At 40.9% G+C, this 15,914-nt stretch overlaps 1 protein-coding gene across 1 annotated transcript in view; it reads right to left on the bottom strand.

The window, feature by feature from the left end:
- Positions 1–15,914, bottom strand: part of LOC309834703 (uncharacterized protein) — a gene marked incomplete at its 3' end in the record, with an annotated part of 92,672 nt that overhangs the window by 52,818 nt on the left and 23,940 nt on the right. The window contains exons 3-4 of the mRNA XM_082673729.1: positions 3,665–3,791; positions 3,287–3,382 (exon numbers count right to left, since the gene is read on the bottom strand). Of these exons, the coding sequence (XP_082529855.1) occupies positions 3,287–3,382; positions 3,665–3,791 (223 nt within the window). The remainder of the gene's footprint in view (positions 1–3,286; positions 3,383–3,664; positions 3,792–15,914) is intronic.

Raw genomic sequence — 15,914 nt, 5'->3', positions numbered from 1 at the left:
AATTTCACAAAGACAGAGAAAGTTAAGAAAAATGAGAAGACAAAGGAATTTGTTTCAAACAAAAGAACAAGAAGAAAACCCTAACAAAATCAACTAATGAAACAGATATAATTTACTAAAGATAGTAAAGCATTAGTAATAAGCATGATAACTGAACTAGTGAAAAGAATATATGAACACAGTAAGAATTTTAACAAGGAACTAGAAAACAGAAAAAAAACACTTGGAGGTGAAAAACACAATTAGTGAAATGAAAAATACACTAGATGGAATTAACAGCAGAATAGGTGATAGAGAAGGATGCAGAAGTGATCTGGAAGATAAAATAATGGAAATCTAATCAGATTAGCAAAAAGAAAAACTTAAAAAAAGAAGGATAGTTTATAAAGGACCACTGGGACAACATCAAGCATACTAATGCTCTCATTATAGGGGTACCAGAAGGAGAAGAAATAAAAAACAGGTAGAAAACATATTTGATGAAATTATGGCTCAAAACCCTGAACCTAAAGAATATTCAGGTCCAGGAAGCACACAGGGTCCCAAACAAGAAAAACCCAGAGACTTACACCAAGACATATCATAATTAAAATGGCAAACATTAAAGATAAAGAGAATTCTAAAGGCAGCAAGAAAGAGTCACGTATAAGAAACCCCAATAAAGGTATCAGCTGATTTGTCTGCAGAAATTTTTCAGGCCAGAAGGGAGTGGCATGAGATATTTAAAGTGTTAAAAGGGAAAACCTTCCAACATAGGATACTCCACCCAGCAAGATTATCATTCAGAATTGAAGAAGAGATAAAGAACTTCTCAGACAAGCAAAAACTATAACAGTCATCAATACTAAACTGACCTTATAAGAAGTGTTAAAGGATCTTCCTTAAGTGAAAAAAGGTGGGAGGAAGGTACAACAAGAAATAAGAAACTATAGAATGGAGAAAATCCCACCAGAAAAGGCAAAAATGTAGTAAAATAAGCTACTGTGAAAGTTAAAAGACAACATTTGTAAAATAAACTAACTACAATAAACAGTTAAGAGATAGACATGAAGATGTAAAATATGTTAAAAACCAAAACGTGGGGGAATGTAGATCTTCTAGAATGTGCCTGAATTTAAATGACTATAAGTTTAAAATAAATACAGTTCTAGGTCAACATATATGAACCACATGGTAACTACAAATCAAAAACCCACAATAGTTTGTTTTTCTAATAAAACTCCCAGCAAACAAAGGTCCAGGACTGGGTGGCTCACAGGGGAATTCTACCAAACACATAACAAACTACTAATACCTACCCTTCTCAAACTATTTGAAAAAACTGAAGAGAATGGAACACTCCCAAATTCAGTCTACAAGGTGACAATTACCCTGATACCAAAACCAGACACAAGTACAGACCAATATCTCTGAGGAAAATAGATACAGAAATCCTCAATAAAACATTAGCAAACCAAATTCAACATTATATAAAAAGGATCATATGCCATGATCAAGTGGGTAGATTTATTCAAGGGATGCAAGGATGGATCAATATCCGCAAATCAATGTGACACACCACATTAATGAAAGAAAAAATGCTTTTTCTAGACACAGAAAAAGCATTTGACCAAATTCAACATTCTTTCACGATAAAAACTCTCATCACAGTGGGTATAGAGGGAGCATATCTCAACATAATAAAGGCCATTTATGGCAAACCCATAGCCAACATCATACTCAATGGTGAAAAGCTGAAAGCCTTCCTGTTATTTCCAGGAACAAGACAAAGATGCAGACCATTGCCACTTCTATTTAAACACGGTATCAGAAGTCCTATCCACAGCAATCACAGACACAAAGAAAAAATAAAAGGTATCCAAATTGGAAGGGAAGAGGTATAACTGTCACTATTTGCAGATAATGCTCCTGGGTATATATCCGGAGAAAATGAAAACACTAATTTTAAAGGATACATGCACCCCAATGTTCACAGCAGCATTTACAATAGCCAAGACACGGAAGCAACATAGGTGCCCATTGACAGACAACTGGATAAAGAAAATTATATATACACACACACATGCACACACACACATATATATACACACATACAACAGAAGAGTACTCAGTCATAAAAAAAAAGTAAATTCTGTCATTTGCAGGAATGTGGATGGACCTAGAGGATATCATACTTAGTGAAATAAGCCAGAAAAAGACAAATACTGTATGATATCAATTACATATAGAATCTAAAAAGATAGTGCAAATGAATGTATATGCAAAACAGAAACAGACTCACAGATACAGAAAAAAAACATGGTTACTGAAGGGGTTACTGAAGGGGAGACTGAAGGTGGAGGGACAAATTAGGTGTTTGGTTTAACAGATACAAACTACTATGTATAAAATAGATATGCAACAAGGATATATTGTACAGCACAGGGAATTATAGCCATTATCTTGTAATAACTTATAATGGAGTATAATCTGCAAAAATACTGAATCACTGTTGTATACCTGAAACTAATGTAATATTGTAAATCAACTATACTTCAATTAAAAAATATAACACCATTTTTCAAATACCCCCAAATGCAAAATAAATGTATTTTAAAACAAGTATGTTTCAAATATGTACCCTAATTATATTTCAATAATAGAATGGACAGATAAATTCTGGGATAGTCACGATGGAACGCTGCACAGCAATATAAAGCAATAAACAAACTACTAATGTATATGACATATATATCTCACAGACATAGTACTGATCCAAAGGCGGCAGACACTACACACACACACACACACACACATAGTATATATACACATTTACATATTATGTGTATGTATATACATAGTGCACATATATACATAGTACCTACTGTATGACTACAGTTACCTGAAGTGGAAAACAGGCAAACTTGATCTATGATAATAGAAGGGGGAGATGTTATTTACTGGGAGGAGGACACCAGGGAGCCTTCTGGGGTGCTAAAAAAATGTTCCATATGTTCACCTTGACAATGGCTATATGGGTATATGCATATACAAAACTTTATTTACTTGAACACTTAAACATCTGTTAAAAAAAAGGATACCATTTGTGTATAAGAGTGACACTGGGGAGACACTGCACGATTCAATGACACTGGATATTTGAGTCATGTTAACATGCTACTTCCAAAGGTCCAGAGCCACTAAAACATGATTCCTGAAGACCATTTCAATGGCCTTAATCTCTGAACTACCCCTTTGTGATCTGGTTTCCTCCTAAACTCCGTCTGGCTCATACTCCCGGACTCACCTGGGACACTCTGGCTTGGGGACTCTTCCTCCAATATCCATGGCTCCTCTCCTTGCTCCAACTTGAGGATCACTTCTGGTTTAGGGATGCAAAACCCTGTGAATCAGAATTATATGACATGAGACAAATTGGATGAATGTCAGGGTCTTTGATACACTGTTCTCAAAGAGTATACAATAAAAAAAAAAAAAGCTCATCTCATCCTGTTATGGGGCAGAGGACAACACATTCTTTCTGGTACCCAAAAGGGATAAATTGTCCTTGACCTGTAAATCCCAAACCTAAATATTATTATATACTACAAAAATTCCACAGGTTTCTGTAAATAAAAAAGGACATGTATACTGGGAGTCTACATGGGAAATAAGCGCTACCTACCTACTGAGATGAGGTGGCTGTAGTTCTCCAGCATCACATCCCTGTACAGCGTCCTCTGAGCAGGGTCCAGGTGCTGCCACTCCTCCTGGGTGAAGCCCACAGTCACATCCCTGAATGACAGTGATCCCTAGAAAAACACACTTCTGCTCAATCTGCAGTGGTCAGAGTCAGGTGATGTGGAAAAAGAATTTTAAAGACTAATTCTTACCATTTATCCTGGTGAAAATTGACCAGAACATGTTACAAAGGACCTCTACTATATAGCTTGTTTTGTGTTATACTTTGTGATTAAACAAGAAACCATGGTAGAAATACCATTGGTGGATTAATTTATTACTTAATGGAAAAATATCTGCATGCCTTTATGTGCCTATAAGTGTCCTAGTTTTTGAGAATTCCAAGTTGAAAAATATACTCTTCCTGGCCTCAAAGAGCTTATTCTCATAAGGAAAGATATAAAGATATACCTACCATAGGACTTAAAGGACCCATATCACAAATATGTACAATGCAGACAGATCATAAAGGGGTTCTGTGCAAGTTCATGTGAGAGTATCAGCACCCTGGATTTCACTGAGCAGATAAAACTTTCAGTGCTTAAATATAAATAGTAGTTTCTTTGCAAATATGCGTCAAAACTGCAAGAAATGTTAAGAAGACCTGAAAAAACATGTGGCAAGTCAATGGACTGTACAACAGGACAGGAGAGCAGGTCTGAACCTGTGATGAGATAGAGGCTGCAGAGGCAGGGGCAAAACGTTCAGGGGAGGAAACTAGGGAATATATTTGGCTTAAATTCTGTTGGTGATATCCAAATATTTCATCACTCATCTAATCCATAAAATTCTTGAGGAACCACCAGTTTTATTTATATTTATCTATAAATTAAATACTGTCAATTCACATATGAGGAGAGCTTAATTCTGTTCTTCTCAGATAAAAATATAAATAAGCTAATATTTTCTTCCCATGCCCTAAAGGACTGACAGTATATGATGTATGCAGAATTATCTTGCACACTCCCTTAGGGCACAGTCTCTCTCTCTTCCCCCATCTCCACTCACCCTAGGTCATTGCTGTGAACAGTATGAAGCCAATAGTGAAATGGAAATACACACTTCCGTCCTAGTTATATAAACTAATTGTTGCCGAGGAAGCAATGATCCCAAAGTTGGTTTGTTGTTTTTTTTTTCAAGTGAATCATTTAACGTGTGAGGCTCAGTTTGATATTACCATAAGTATTAACAGAAGAAAATGGGAAAGTATAAACATTTCCCCTTCTATGAAAAATGGGTTTGATGCCAGGATAAACTAGCCTGTTGATTTAACATAGCTGATTAAAAAGGCTAGAGAATCTGGAAGTAAAAAATGTACTTGGAAGCAATGTCCTCTGAGGCTTCATTCTCCTGAGGGCAACAAAATGCTGAAAAATTTAACTGGCTCAAAAATTATATTGAGAGATCAAAAAGAAGAGCTAGTCACAGCTTGGGAAAAAAATTTGGAGAACAGATGACACTAAATGTAGTTAGATTAATAATTCTAAAGTTTCCCTGGAGTTATAGCACTCTGAGCTAACCAAAGGGGCTATAAACTCATGCTCCTTTGAACAGAGTGGTCCTAAATGATAGATTCTGTAGTGCACTCAGCTGTATTTTCAAGTATAATTCTAGTATTTGTACCTAGCAATACAGAAGAAAAAGCAGCAGGGAGGAAGTGTCAAGTATATAGGACATGAAAGGATTTGGCAGCCCTAGAATTCCCAGTTTGAATCTTTGTCATCAGGAAAATCCCATTCCAGCTCAGTCCAAGGTGAGGCTGGAGGTGGTGCTGTGGATGGCCTGTGACAAGCAGGAGGCAACAGTGTAAGTGCTAAACTCTGGCTTTCTTCCTTCATCTGCTAAAGAAACTCAAAATAAGGCTGTATGAAGAAAACGTGGGATAATACACTGCTTGCTGATGGCCTTTTCTCAGGGTCTTGTTGCAGACAGAGCTGTACCAAGCTAAGGAAGACAGGAGAGAATGTTTTTGAGGGCAGTGTTTGCAATCTGTCACTATTTACTGTGCGAGTTCCACTGGAGATGTGTACACTTTCTCCAATCCCAGAGTCTACACCTGATCGGGAACTTTTCATTCTGGATTCTGATTGAGGGAAAATACTGATATCCAGTGGGCTCTAAGGAGGACCTTTCTGTAACAACATCTGAGTCCTGTGCATGTCCTGGAAAGGTACCTGCCCACTGGCCAATTCACATGCTGTAATCCCAACGCTGTAAATATCTGTGCTGGATCGCCTCTATTAAGAGGGGAGTCGCCTATATTATTAGCAGAGATGCTAAACAGGGAACTTGCTGAGCAAAGGAAGAGAGGAAGAGTTACTCCCAGAGGGTCTGCATGATCTGCCTTGGAGGTTCTGGAAACCTCTTGTCAAGTTTGGGGAAACAGGAGGAAGAGCAGGGTAGATGCACAGTGACAATGAAACAGACGCTAGACATACAGTATGCCAGATATCTTCAGAACATGGAAGTAGAAATATCAACTGGAAGTTTGGATAGATGAATCTGGAATTTAGAAGTGTAGTATGAAAATAAGGATTTGGGTGAAAATTGCAACTCTGTCACTGGAGTCACCAGAGTGAATCAGATGGTCACAGAGGAGACAAATTGAGGAAAGAAAAAATACCAGCACAGAATTTAAGGGATCACCAATATTTGAGAGGCTGGCAGAAAAAAGAAAAATAGGCTTTGAAGGCTGAGAAGAAATTTTCTGAAATGTAAGAACAGAACCAGATGACAAGAGAATAGTGGGAAATAACACAGTTTCACAAATAACTGACACTTCCAATTAAAGATGGTGGACTTAAAACACACATCTATCTCTGATGCCTCCAACAATATAAGTGGAAGAAACAATAAAACAAAAGTAAAACAAACAAATGTGCCAATAACAGAATACACCAGAAAGACAATTTTGTGCAACTTCTGGATGATATAAGTGGATAGTATCAGACAAAAGAAACTAGAAGCATGGTACCTACAATTTATACAAGCACAGAAGTGGGCAGAAGCAGCGGCTTCCAGCCACAGCCAAAGACTACCAATCTCTAAGCCCTCCAACCAGGGCCAGCGGTCAGCATAGGTGCTAAGATGAATGACTAGTAAAGTAAATCACTGACAAAGTAACTGACTCCTAGGGCACATTGGTGGACCTCCACTCTGTGGAGATCCAGCAGTTAATGAAAACCAAAGCTGAAGTGCAGCCATTCTATAAAGTCAGGACACTTTTTTTTTTTAAACATATCTATATACAGTTGGCCCTCCATATGCACAGGTTCCACATCCACAGATTCAACCAACCACAGAATTAAAATATTTGGGGGAAGAAAAACTCCAGAAAGTTCCAAAAAGCAAAATTGAATTTGCCACATAACAGCAATTATTTATATAGAATTTACATTGTATTTACAACTATTTACATGGCATTTACATTGTATTAGGTATTATAAGTAATCTAGAGACAATTTAAAGTGTATGAGATGATCTACCACAAAGGAGGTGAGAATATACAATGGGGAAAAGACAGCTTCTTGCTGGGAAAACTGGACTACTTTCTCACACCATAAAAAATAAAATGAATTAAAAACTTAAATGTAAGACCTGAAACCATAAAACTTCTATAAGAAAACATATGCAGGGGGGACTTGCTGGTTCAAGCCCTGGTCCGGGAAGATCCCACATGCCTTGGAGCAACTAGGCCCACGTGCCACAACTACTGAGACTGTGCTCTACAGCCTGCGAGCCACAACTACTAAAGCCTGTGCACCTAGAGCCCATGCTCCACAACAATAGAAGCCACCACAACAAGAAGCCCTCACACTGCAACAAAGAGTAGCCCCTGCTCAACGCAACTAGAGAAAGTCCGCACGCAGCAATGAAGACCCAATCAGCCAAAAATAAATAAATAAAATTAATTTTAAAAAAAAAGAAAACATACACAGCGTATTCCCCTGGCAGTACAGTGGTTAGGACTCTGCATTTCCATTGCAGGGGCCATGAGTTCAATCCCTGGTCAGGGAACTAACATCCTGTAAGCTGTGCTGTGTGGCAAAAACAAACAAACAAAAAATAGGCTCTCTGAACAAATGTGTGGACACCAAGGGGGGAAAGTGGCAGGGGGTGGTGGTGGTGTGATTAATTGGGAGATTGGGATTGACATGTATACATTAATATGTATAAAATGGATAACTATTAAGAACCTGCTGTATAAAAAAATAAATAAAATTCAAAAATAAATAGGCTCTCTGACATCAATCTTAGCAATGGTTTGGATATTCTGCTCAGGCAAGGGAAACAAAAGCAAAAACTACCCAGTGGGACTACGTCAGACTAACAAGCTTTGTACAATGAAGGAAACTATCAACAAAATGAAAAGGCCGCCTAATGAATGGGAGAAGACATTTGCAAATGGTTATCTCCAACAAGGGGTTAACATCCAAAATATACAAAGAACTCATACAACTTGACATCAGAAAAACAATCTGATTAAACCCAGGCAAGGAACTGAACAGACATTGATCTAAAGAAGATATACAGATGACCAATAGACACATAAAAAGATGCTCAACATCACTGATCATCAGGGAAATGCAAATCAAAACCACAATGAGATATCACCTCACATCTGTCAGAATGGCCATTACCGAAAAGAAAAATAACAAGTGTTGGTGAGGATATGAAGAAAAGGGAACGCTTACACGCTGTTGGTGGGAATGTAAACTGGTAAAGCCACTATAGAAAACAGTAATGGAGAGTCCTCAAAAAACTAAAAACAGAGCTACCATACAACCCAGCAACTCCATTTCTGGCTATTACTGGCTGTTTATCTGAAGAAAATAAAAATGCTATTTTGAAAAGATATTCGCTCACACCCCCCACATGTTCACTGCAGCATCATTTACAACAGGCAAGATGTGGAAGCTACTTAAGTGTTCATCAACAGAAGAATGTATAATGAAAATGTGGTATGTATGTGTGTGTATACATACACACAGACACACATGTACACAATGGAATATTACTCAGCCGTAAAAAGAATGAAGTCTTGCCATTTGCGACAACATGGGTGTACCTACAGGGTACTGTGCTAAGTGAAATAAGTCAGACAGAGAAAGACAAATACTGCATGATTTCACTTATATCTGGAATCCAAGAAACAAAACAAATGAATAAATATAACCAAACAGAAACAGAGTCATAGATAAAGAGAACAAATAGGGGAAACAAGTAGGGGAAGGAGAGAAATAGGTGAGGGAGACTAAGAGGTGCAAACTTTCACTTAACAAAAGAGTCACAGGTAGAAAATGTAGAGTGTGGAAAACATAATTATATAATATCTTCATATAGTAACAAATGACATATTACTGATGATCATTTTGAAACTTATAGAAATGTAGAATCACTATGTTGTATACAAGGAACTAAAATAGTGCTGTAAGTCAATTATACTTCAAAAGCAAACAGACCAACTCAGAGAAAAAGAGACCAGATTTGTGGCTACTAGACGTGGGAAGGAGGGGGAAGGGGAATTAGATGAAGGTAGACAAAACATACAAACTTTCAGTTATAAGGTAAGTGCTAGGGATGTAATGTACAACATGATAAAGATAACACTGCTGTATGTTATAAATGAAAGTTAAGAGAGTAGTAACTCCTAAGCATTCTCATCACAAGGAAAAAAATTTTTTTTTCTATTTCTTTAGTGTTGTACCTATATGAGATGATGGATGTTCAAAACACTAACTGAACACAAGCTAAAGGAATAGAGAATTCAGTGACCACAGATAAGAAATACAGACTTTGCAAACAAACAAAAGCAGTTTGGAAAAGTCATTTGGATAACTGTAGTCTTCAACAATCAAGAACAGCAAAATTTGGAGAAGAGCAAGAAAGTAATTTCTAAAATTACAACATTATGATACACAAATGTCCAGTTTCAACAACAAAATCACAAAGCACACAAAGAAGCAAAAAAACAAAGAAACAAAAAAGTATGGCCCAAAGGAAAAATATAAATTGACAGAAATGTCCCTGAGAAGACCAGACATTGAACTTCCTAAACAAAGGCTTTAAGTCAACTGTATTAAATATGGTAGGAGTCAAGATGATGGAGGAGGAGGACATGGAGTTCACCTCCCCCCAAAAACGCATCAAGACCACATCTGCCAATGGAACAGTTCTCACAGAGCACCTGCTGAACACTAGCAGAGGTCCTCAGACACCTAAAAGGACAAGAAAGAACCCCATGTAACCACATAGGACCAAAGGAAAAAAAAAAGCCCAGAAACAGGATGGACTGCACCTCTGTTGTGGAGCTAAAGGAGAGGAGAGGTTGCCACACCCGAGAGCCCCCTCACCAGTGGCGAGATCAGTTGGGACAAAAGGGGAGCTTCAGGGGCTTGGAAGAGAGAGCAGCAATCTGTGGCAGGTCGGACAGAGTGAGACCCATAAAGGTGGTCCATGCCACAGCCCTGTGCACCCCAGGCTGAGGTGCGTCCACCAGTACAACGGGGGCTGGGTGCTGGAACAGGGTGCTTGGAGAACAGATCTGAAAAGAGGACTGCTATTGGCTGCAAGGAGACAACGTGAAGGGGTGGGAGTGAGGAGCTCCATAACTGGGAATGCTCAGGGAAAAAGCCCAGGGGATGCCACTAGGAGGGGCTCCTGCCAGAGCGGGCTTATGTGCCCCTGGTGGCCGCCTCCAGCCCCTCTCGCCTGGGCGGGCACACATGGCAGTTAGTGGCCACCTCTACCCCCTCCTGCCTGGGCAGGCTCATGCACCCCTGGTTGCTGCCTCAGCCCCCTCCCACCTGGGAGGGCTTCATGTGCTCCAGGGCAGCCCCAGGAGCAGATGCCTGTGGGTAGCCCACGTGCAGAGGTGGGGCTGAAACCACAGCAGAGCCCCAGGACCCATGCAACTAAGAAAGAAGAGCTGAAATCTCTCCTCCCACTGTGTGAACCACAGAATTACACCCTCACAACTGGCTTTATAAACTCAGCACCTCAGGAACATCTGAAGGGACAATAAGTGTTCCTGCAGCTGTGGACTTTGTGAGCAAGTACATGTGGGAGATAGGCCAGGCCAGAGTATGCATTGCCTCCACAGCGCCCACAGTGGTTCCAGATGCATGATTACTGCAGTCCTGGGAACTGACCTCAGTGGATCTATGCTGGTGGCCTGGTGAAAACAATGCCTGAGAGAAACGAGGGCCAATTGCTGGTGTACCCACGGTTAAGGGGGGGCTGAAAGCAGTGCCAACGAGATTGGAGTTTGTGAGCTCGGACAACGGGTGAAAGGTGATGCAGCAGAGCACACTCAGAAGTAAACACGTGCAGAGGAGGTGTACTCAGTGGCTTCTCTCCCAGTGGGAGTGCTCCAATACAGCCTACCTTGCACCACAGATCAGAAACACAGCTGAGAAACAGACTGGGGGGCTTCCCTGGTGGCGCAGTGGTTGAGAGTCCGCCTGCCGATGCAGGGGACACGGGTTTGTGCCCCAGTCCGGGAAGATCCCACATGCCGCGGAGCGGCTGGGCCCATGAGCCATGGCCACTGAGCCTGCGCATCCGGAGCCTGTGCTCCGCAACGGGAGAGGCCACAACAGTGAGAGGCCCGCGTACCACAAAAAAAAAAAAAAAGAGACTGGGAGCCTCTTCAACAACAACTAGGGAGCAGACCCCACCCCCGACAGGGCACTGACAACCACAGAGCAAAGAGGAGGCCCTGCTCAATACCCAGTGCAGGATCTGGTCACTAAAACATCAGTCACACCTCTTACCAAGGTGATAAGCATAAGCTGAAGAAAAAGATGGCAGACACCCATACTGAAAACAGCCCTTGGACCAAAAAATGTTAAACCCATGCAGGCTACACGGACTTTCCCACAGAAAAATAGCCCTGCAGGGCTTCCCTGTTGGCATAGTGGTTAAGAAACCACCTGCCAATGCAGGGGACACGTGTTCAAGCCCTGGTCCAGGTAGATCCCACATGCTGCGGAGCAACTAAGCCTGTGTGCCACAACTACTGAGCCTGCGCTCTAGAGCCTGTGAGCCACAACTATTGAGCCTGTGTGCAACAACTACTGAAGCCCATGTGCCTAGAGCCCGTGCTCCGCAACAAGAAAAGCCACTGCAATGAGAAGCCCACACACTGCAATGGAGAGTAGCCCCCACTCGCCACAACTAGAGGAAGCCCGCGTGCAGCAATGAAGACCCAGGGCAGCCAAAAATAAATACATAAAATAATTAAATTAAAAAAAATAGCCCTCCAAGACAGTCTGAGGGTTTGACACTGGGAGGAAAAACCCCTAGAGCATTTAGCCTTGAAGGCCAGCAGGGCTTGAGTGCAGGAGCTCCACAGGGCTGGGGGAAACAGACTCCACTCTTGGAGGCCGTGCACACTAGGCCTCATGTGCACTGGGACACGGCACAAAGCAGTACCTCCAAAGGAACCTGGCAGACCTATCTAGGGGTCTTGGAGGGTCTCCTGGGGAGGCGGGGATCGACTGTAGCTCACTGTGGGGGCAAGGACACTGGCAGTGGAGGCCCCAGGGAATAGTGATCAGCGTGAGCACTCCTGGAGGTCCCCATTTCGGCACCAAGACCCGACCCCACCCAACAGCCTGAAGGCTCCAGTGCTAGAAAGCCTCAGGTCAAACAACCAGCAAGACAGGAGCACAGCTCCACCCATCAGTAGACAGGCTGTCTAAAGTTGTACTGAGCTCACAACCATCTCAAAACCAACACTTTGACATGGCCCTGCCCACCAGAAGAACCAGACCCAGCTCCACCCTCCAGGCAGCAGGCACCAGTCTCTCCAATGAGGAAGCCTGCACAAGCCCCTGGACCAACCTCACCCACCAGGGGTCAGACACCAGAAGCGAGAGGAACGACTATCCTGAAGCCTGCAGAAAGGAGACCACAAGCACAGAAATTTAGACAAAATGAGAGGACAGAGAAATATATTGCAGACAAAGGAACAACCTAAAAACCCAAAGAAGAACTAAATGAAAAGGAGATAGACAATCTACCTGAAAAAGAATGTAGAGTAATGATAGTAAAGATGGTCCAAAATCTCGGAAAAAGAATGGAGGCACAGACTGAGAAGATACAAGAAATGTTAAAGAACTAGAATACTTAAAGAACAAACAAATAGAGATGAACAACACAATAACTGAAATGAAAACTATACTAAAAGGAATCAATAGCAGAATAACTGAGGTGGGAGAATGAATAACTGAGCTGGAAAACAGAGTGGTGGAAATCACTTCCACAGAGCAGAATAAAGCAAAAAAGAATGAAAAGAAATGAGGACAGTCTCAGAGACCTCTGGGGCAATATTAAATGCACCAACAATTGCATTATGGGGTCCCAGAAGAAGAATAGGAAGAGAAATGGCCTGAGAAAATATTTGAAGAGATAACAGCTGAAAACTTCCCTAACATGGGAAAGGAAACAGTCACCCAAGTCCAGGAAGTGCAGAGTCCCATCTGGGATAAACACAAGGAGGAACATGCTGAGACACATATTAATCAAACTAACAAAAATTAAATACAAAGAAAAAAACCTTAAAAGCAAAAAGGGAAAAGCATCAAATAACATAAAAGGGCATCCCCACAAGGTTATCAGCTGATTTCTTAGCAGAAACTCTGCAGGCCAGAAGGGAGTGACACAATATATTTGAAGTGATGAAAAAGAGAAACCTAAAGCCAAGAATACTTGACCCACCAAGGCTCTGATGGAGAAATCAAAAGCTTTACAGACAAGTAAAAGCTACAAGAATTTAGCATCACCAGACCAGTTTTACAACAAATGCTAAAGGAACTTCTCTAGGCAGGGGAAGGAAAAAAAAAGAGGCCACAACTAGAAATAAGAAATCACAAATGGGAAACCTCACCAGTAAAGGGAAGGATACAGTAAAAGTAGAAAATCATCCACACACAAATATGATATCAAAACCAGCAGCCATTAGAAGAGGAGAGTACAAATGCAGGAAAAGGGGATTGCATTTGAAATTCAGAGACCAGCAACTTGAAACAATCTTATATAGACTACTATATCAAAACCACATGGGAACTTCAAACCAAAAAACTACGACACACACACAAAAAGAAAAAGCAACCCAAACATAACACTAAAGATAGTCATCAAACCTCAAGAGAACAAAACAGAAAGAGAAGAAAAAAGACCTACAAAAACAAATCCAAAAATATTCAGAAAATGTCAATAGGAACAAACAAATCAATAACTACCTTAAACGCCAATGGATTAAACGCTCCAACCAAAAGATAGAGACTGGCTGAACGGATGCAAAAACAAGACCCGTATATATGCTGTCTACAAGAGACCCACTTCAGATTTAGGGACACATACAAACTGAAAGTGAGGGGATGCAAAAAAGTATTCCATGCAAATGTAAATCACAAGAAAGTTGGAGTAGCGATAAGCATATCAGACAAAATAGACTTTAAAATAAAGACTGGGGCTTCCCTGGTGGCGCAGTGGTTGAGAGTCCACCTGCCAATGCAGGGAACATGGGTTCGTGCCCCGGTCTGGGAAGATCCCACATGCCGTGGAGCAGCTGGGCCTTTGAGCCATGGCCGCTGAGCCCACGCGTCCAGAGCCTGTGCTCTGCAACGGGAGAGGCCATAACAGTGAAAGGCCTGCGTACCACAAAAACAAACAAACAAAAACCATTTAAAATAAAGACTGTTACAAGAGAAAAAGAAGGACACTACATAATGATATAGGGATCAATCCAATAAGAAGATATAACAATAGCAAATATATATGCACCCAACAAAGGAGCACCTCAATATATAAGGCAAATGCTAACAGCCATAAAAAAAAGAAATTGACAGTAACACAATAATAGTGGGGGACTTTAATACCCCTCTGTCATCAATGGACAGATTATCCAGACAGAAAATCAATATGGAAACACAACCTTAAATGACATATTAGACGAGATGGACTTAAATGATATTTAGAGAACATTCCCTCCCAGTGCAGCAGAATACACTTTCTTTTCAAGTGTACAAGAAACATTCTCCAGGATACATCACATCTGGGGCCACAAATCAAGCCTCATTAAATTTAAGAAAACTGAAATCAGAGCAAGCATCTTTTCTGACCAAAACGCTATGAGATTAGAAATCACTTATGGCAAAAAACTGTAGAAAACACAAACACTTGGAGGCTAAACAATATGTTACTAAACAACCAATGGGTCACTGGAGAAAGTGAAGAGGAATTCAAAGAATACCTAGAGACAAATGACAGCAAAAACATGATGACTCAAAACCTTTGGGACTGAGCAAAAGCAGTTCTAAGAGGGAAGTTTATAGCAATACAATACTATCTCAGGAAACAAGAAAAATCTCAAACAACCTAACCTTACACCTAAAGCAACTAGAGAAAGAAGAACAAACAAAACCCAAGGTTAGTATAAGGAAAGAAATCGTAAAGATCAGAGCAGAAATAAATGAAATAGAGATGAAGAAAACAATAGAAAGGAGCCACAGAGGTCCACATTTGTTCAGTGGGTTAAAGGACATGGAATGGAAAACCTTGAGGAGGAAGAAAAGAAAGTTCTGTGCCAGAATGGTCATACTTATAAGACATTTCCATGCTATAACCATTTTTTGTGTGTGTATTTTATTCCTCACCACTGTATATACAGTTGACAATAAGTACTTTTTTGAAATATCTAATCATTCTGGATGTTCTGAAGTGTCTGATATATATTAAAAGTAGAGGTAATAAAAAGACATTTTGTAAATATATTTTTGTTAAAATTCATATGAAATATTGTTCTTTATTTGGAGGGGGGGGGCAAGCTTGGCCAAACCACCTCTTTTTTTGGTTTTTTTTTTTTTTTGCGGTACACGGGCCTCTCACTGTTGTGGCCTCTCCCGTTGCGGAGCACAGGCTCGGGACGCGCAGGCTCAGCGGCCACGGCTCAGGGGCCGAGCCGCTCCGCGGCATGTGGGATCTTCGCGGACCGGGGCACGAACCCGCGTCCCCTGCATCGGCAGGTGGACGCCCAACCGCTGTGCCACCAGGGAAGCCCCAAACCACCTCTTTGAACAGTATGCATTGCGTTTGTGCTCTGGTTCAAGGTCGGGTGGAGGAGAAAGAAGTGCAAAGACCTGTGCCAGTGTATTTATAGTGAGGCAAGATTAACTACTGTCTTTTTT

This window comes from Grampus griseus, assembly GCF_964374135.1.
Source record: "Grampus griseus genome assembly, chromosome: 16".
NCBI lineage: Eukaryota > Metazoa > Chordata > Mammalia > Artiodactyla > Delphinidae > Grampus > Grampus griseus.
This window is presented reverse-complemented; position numbering and strand designations above follow the sequence as displayed.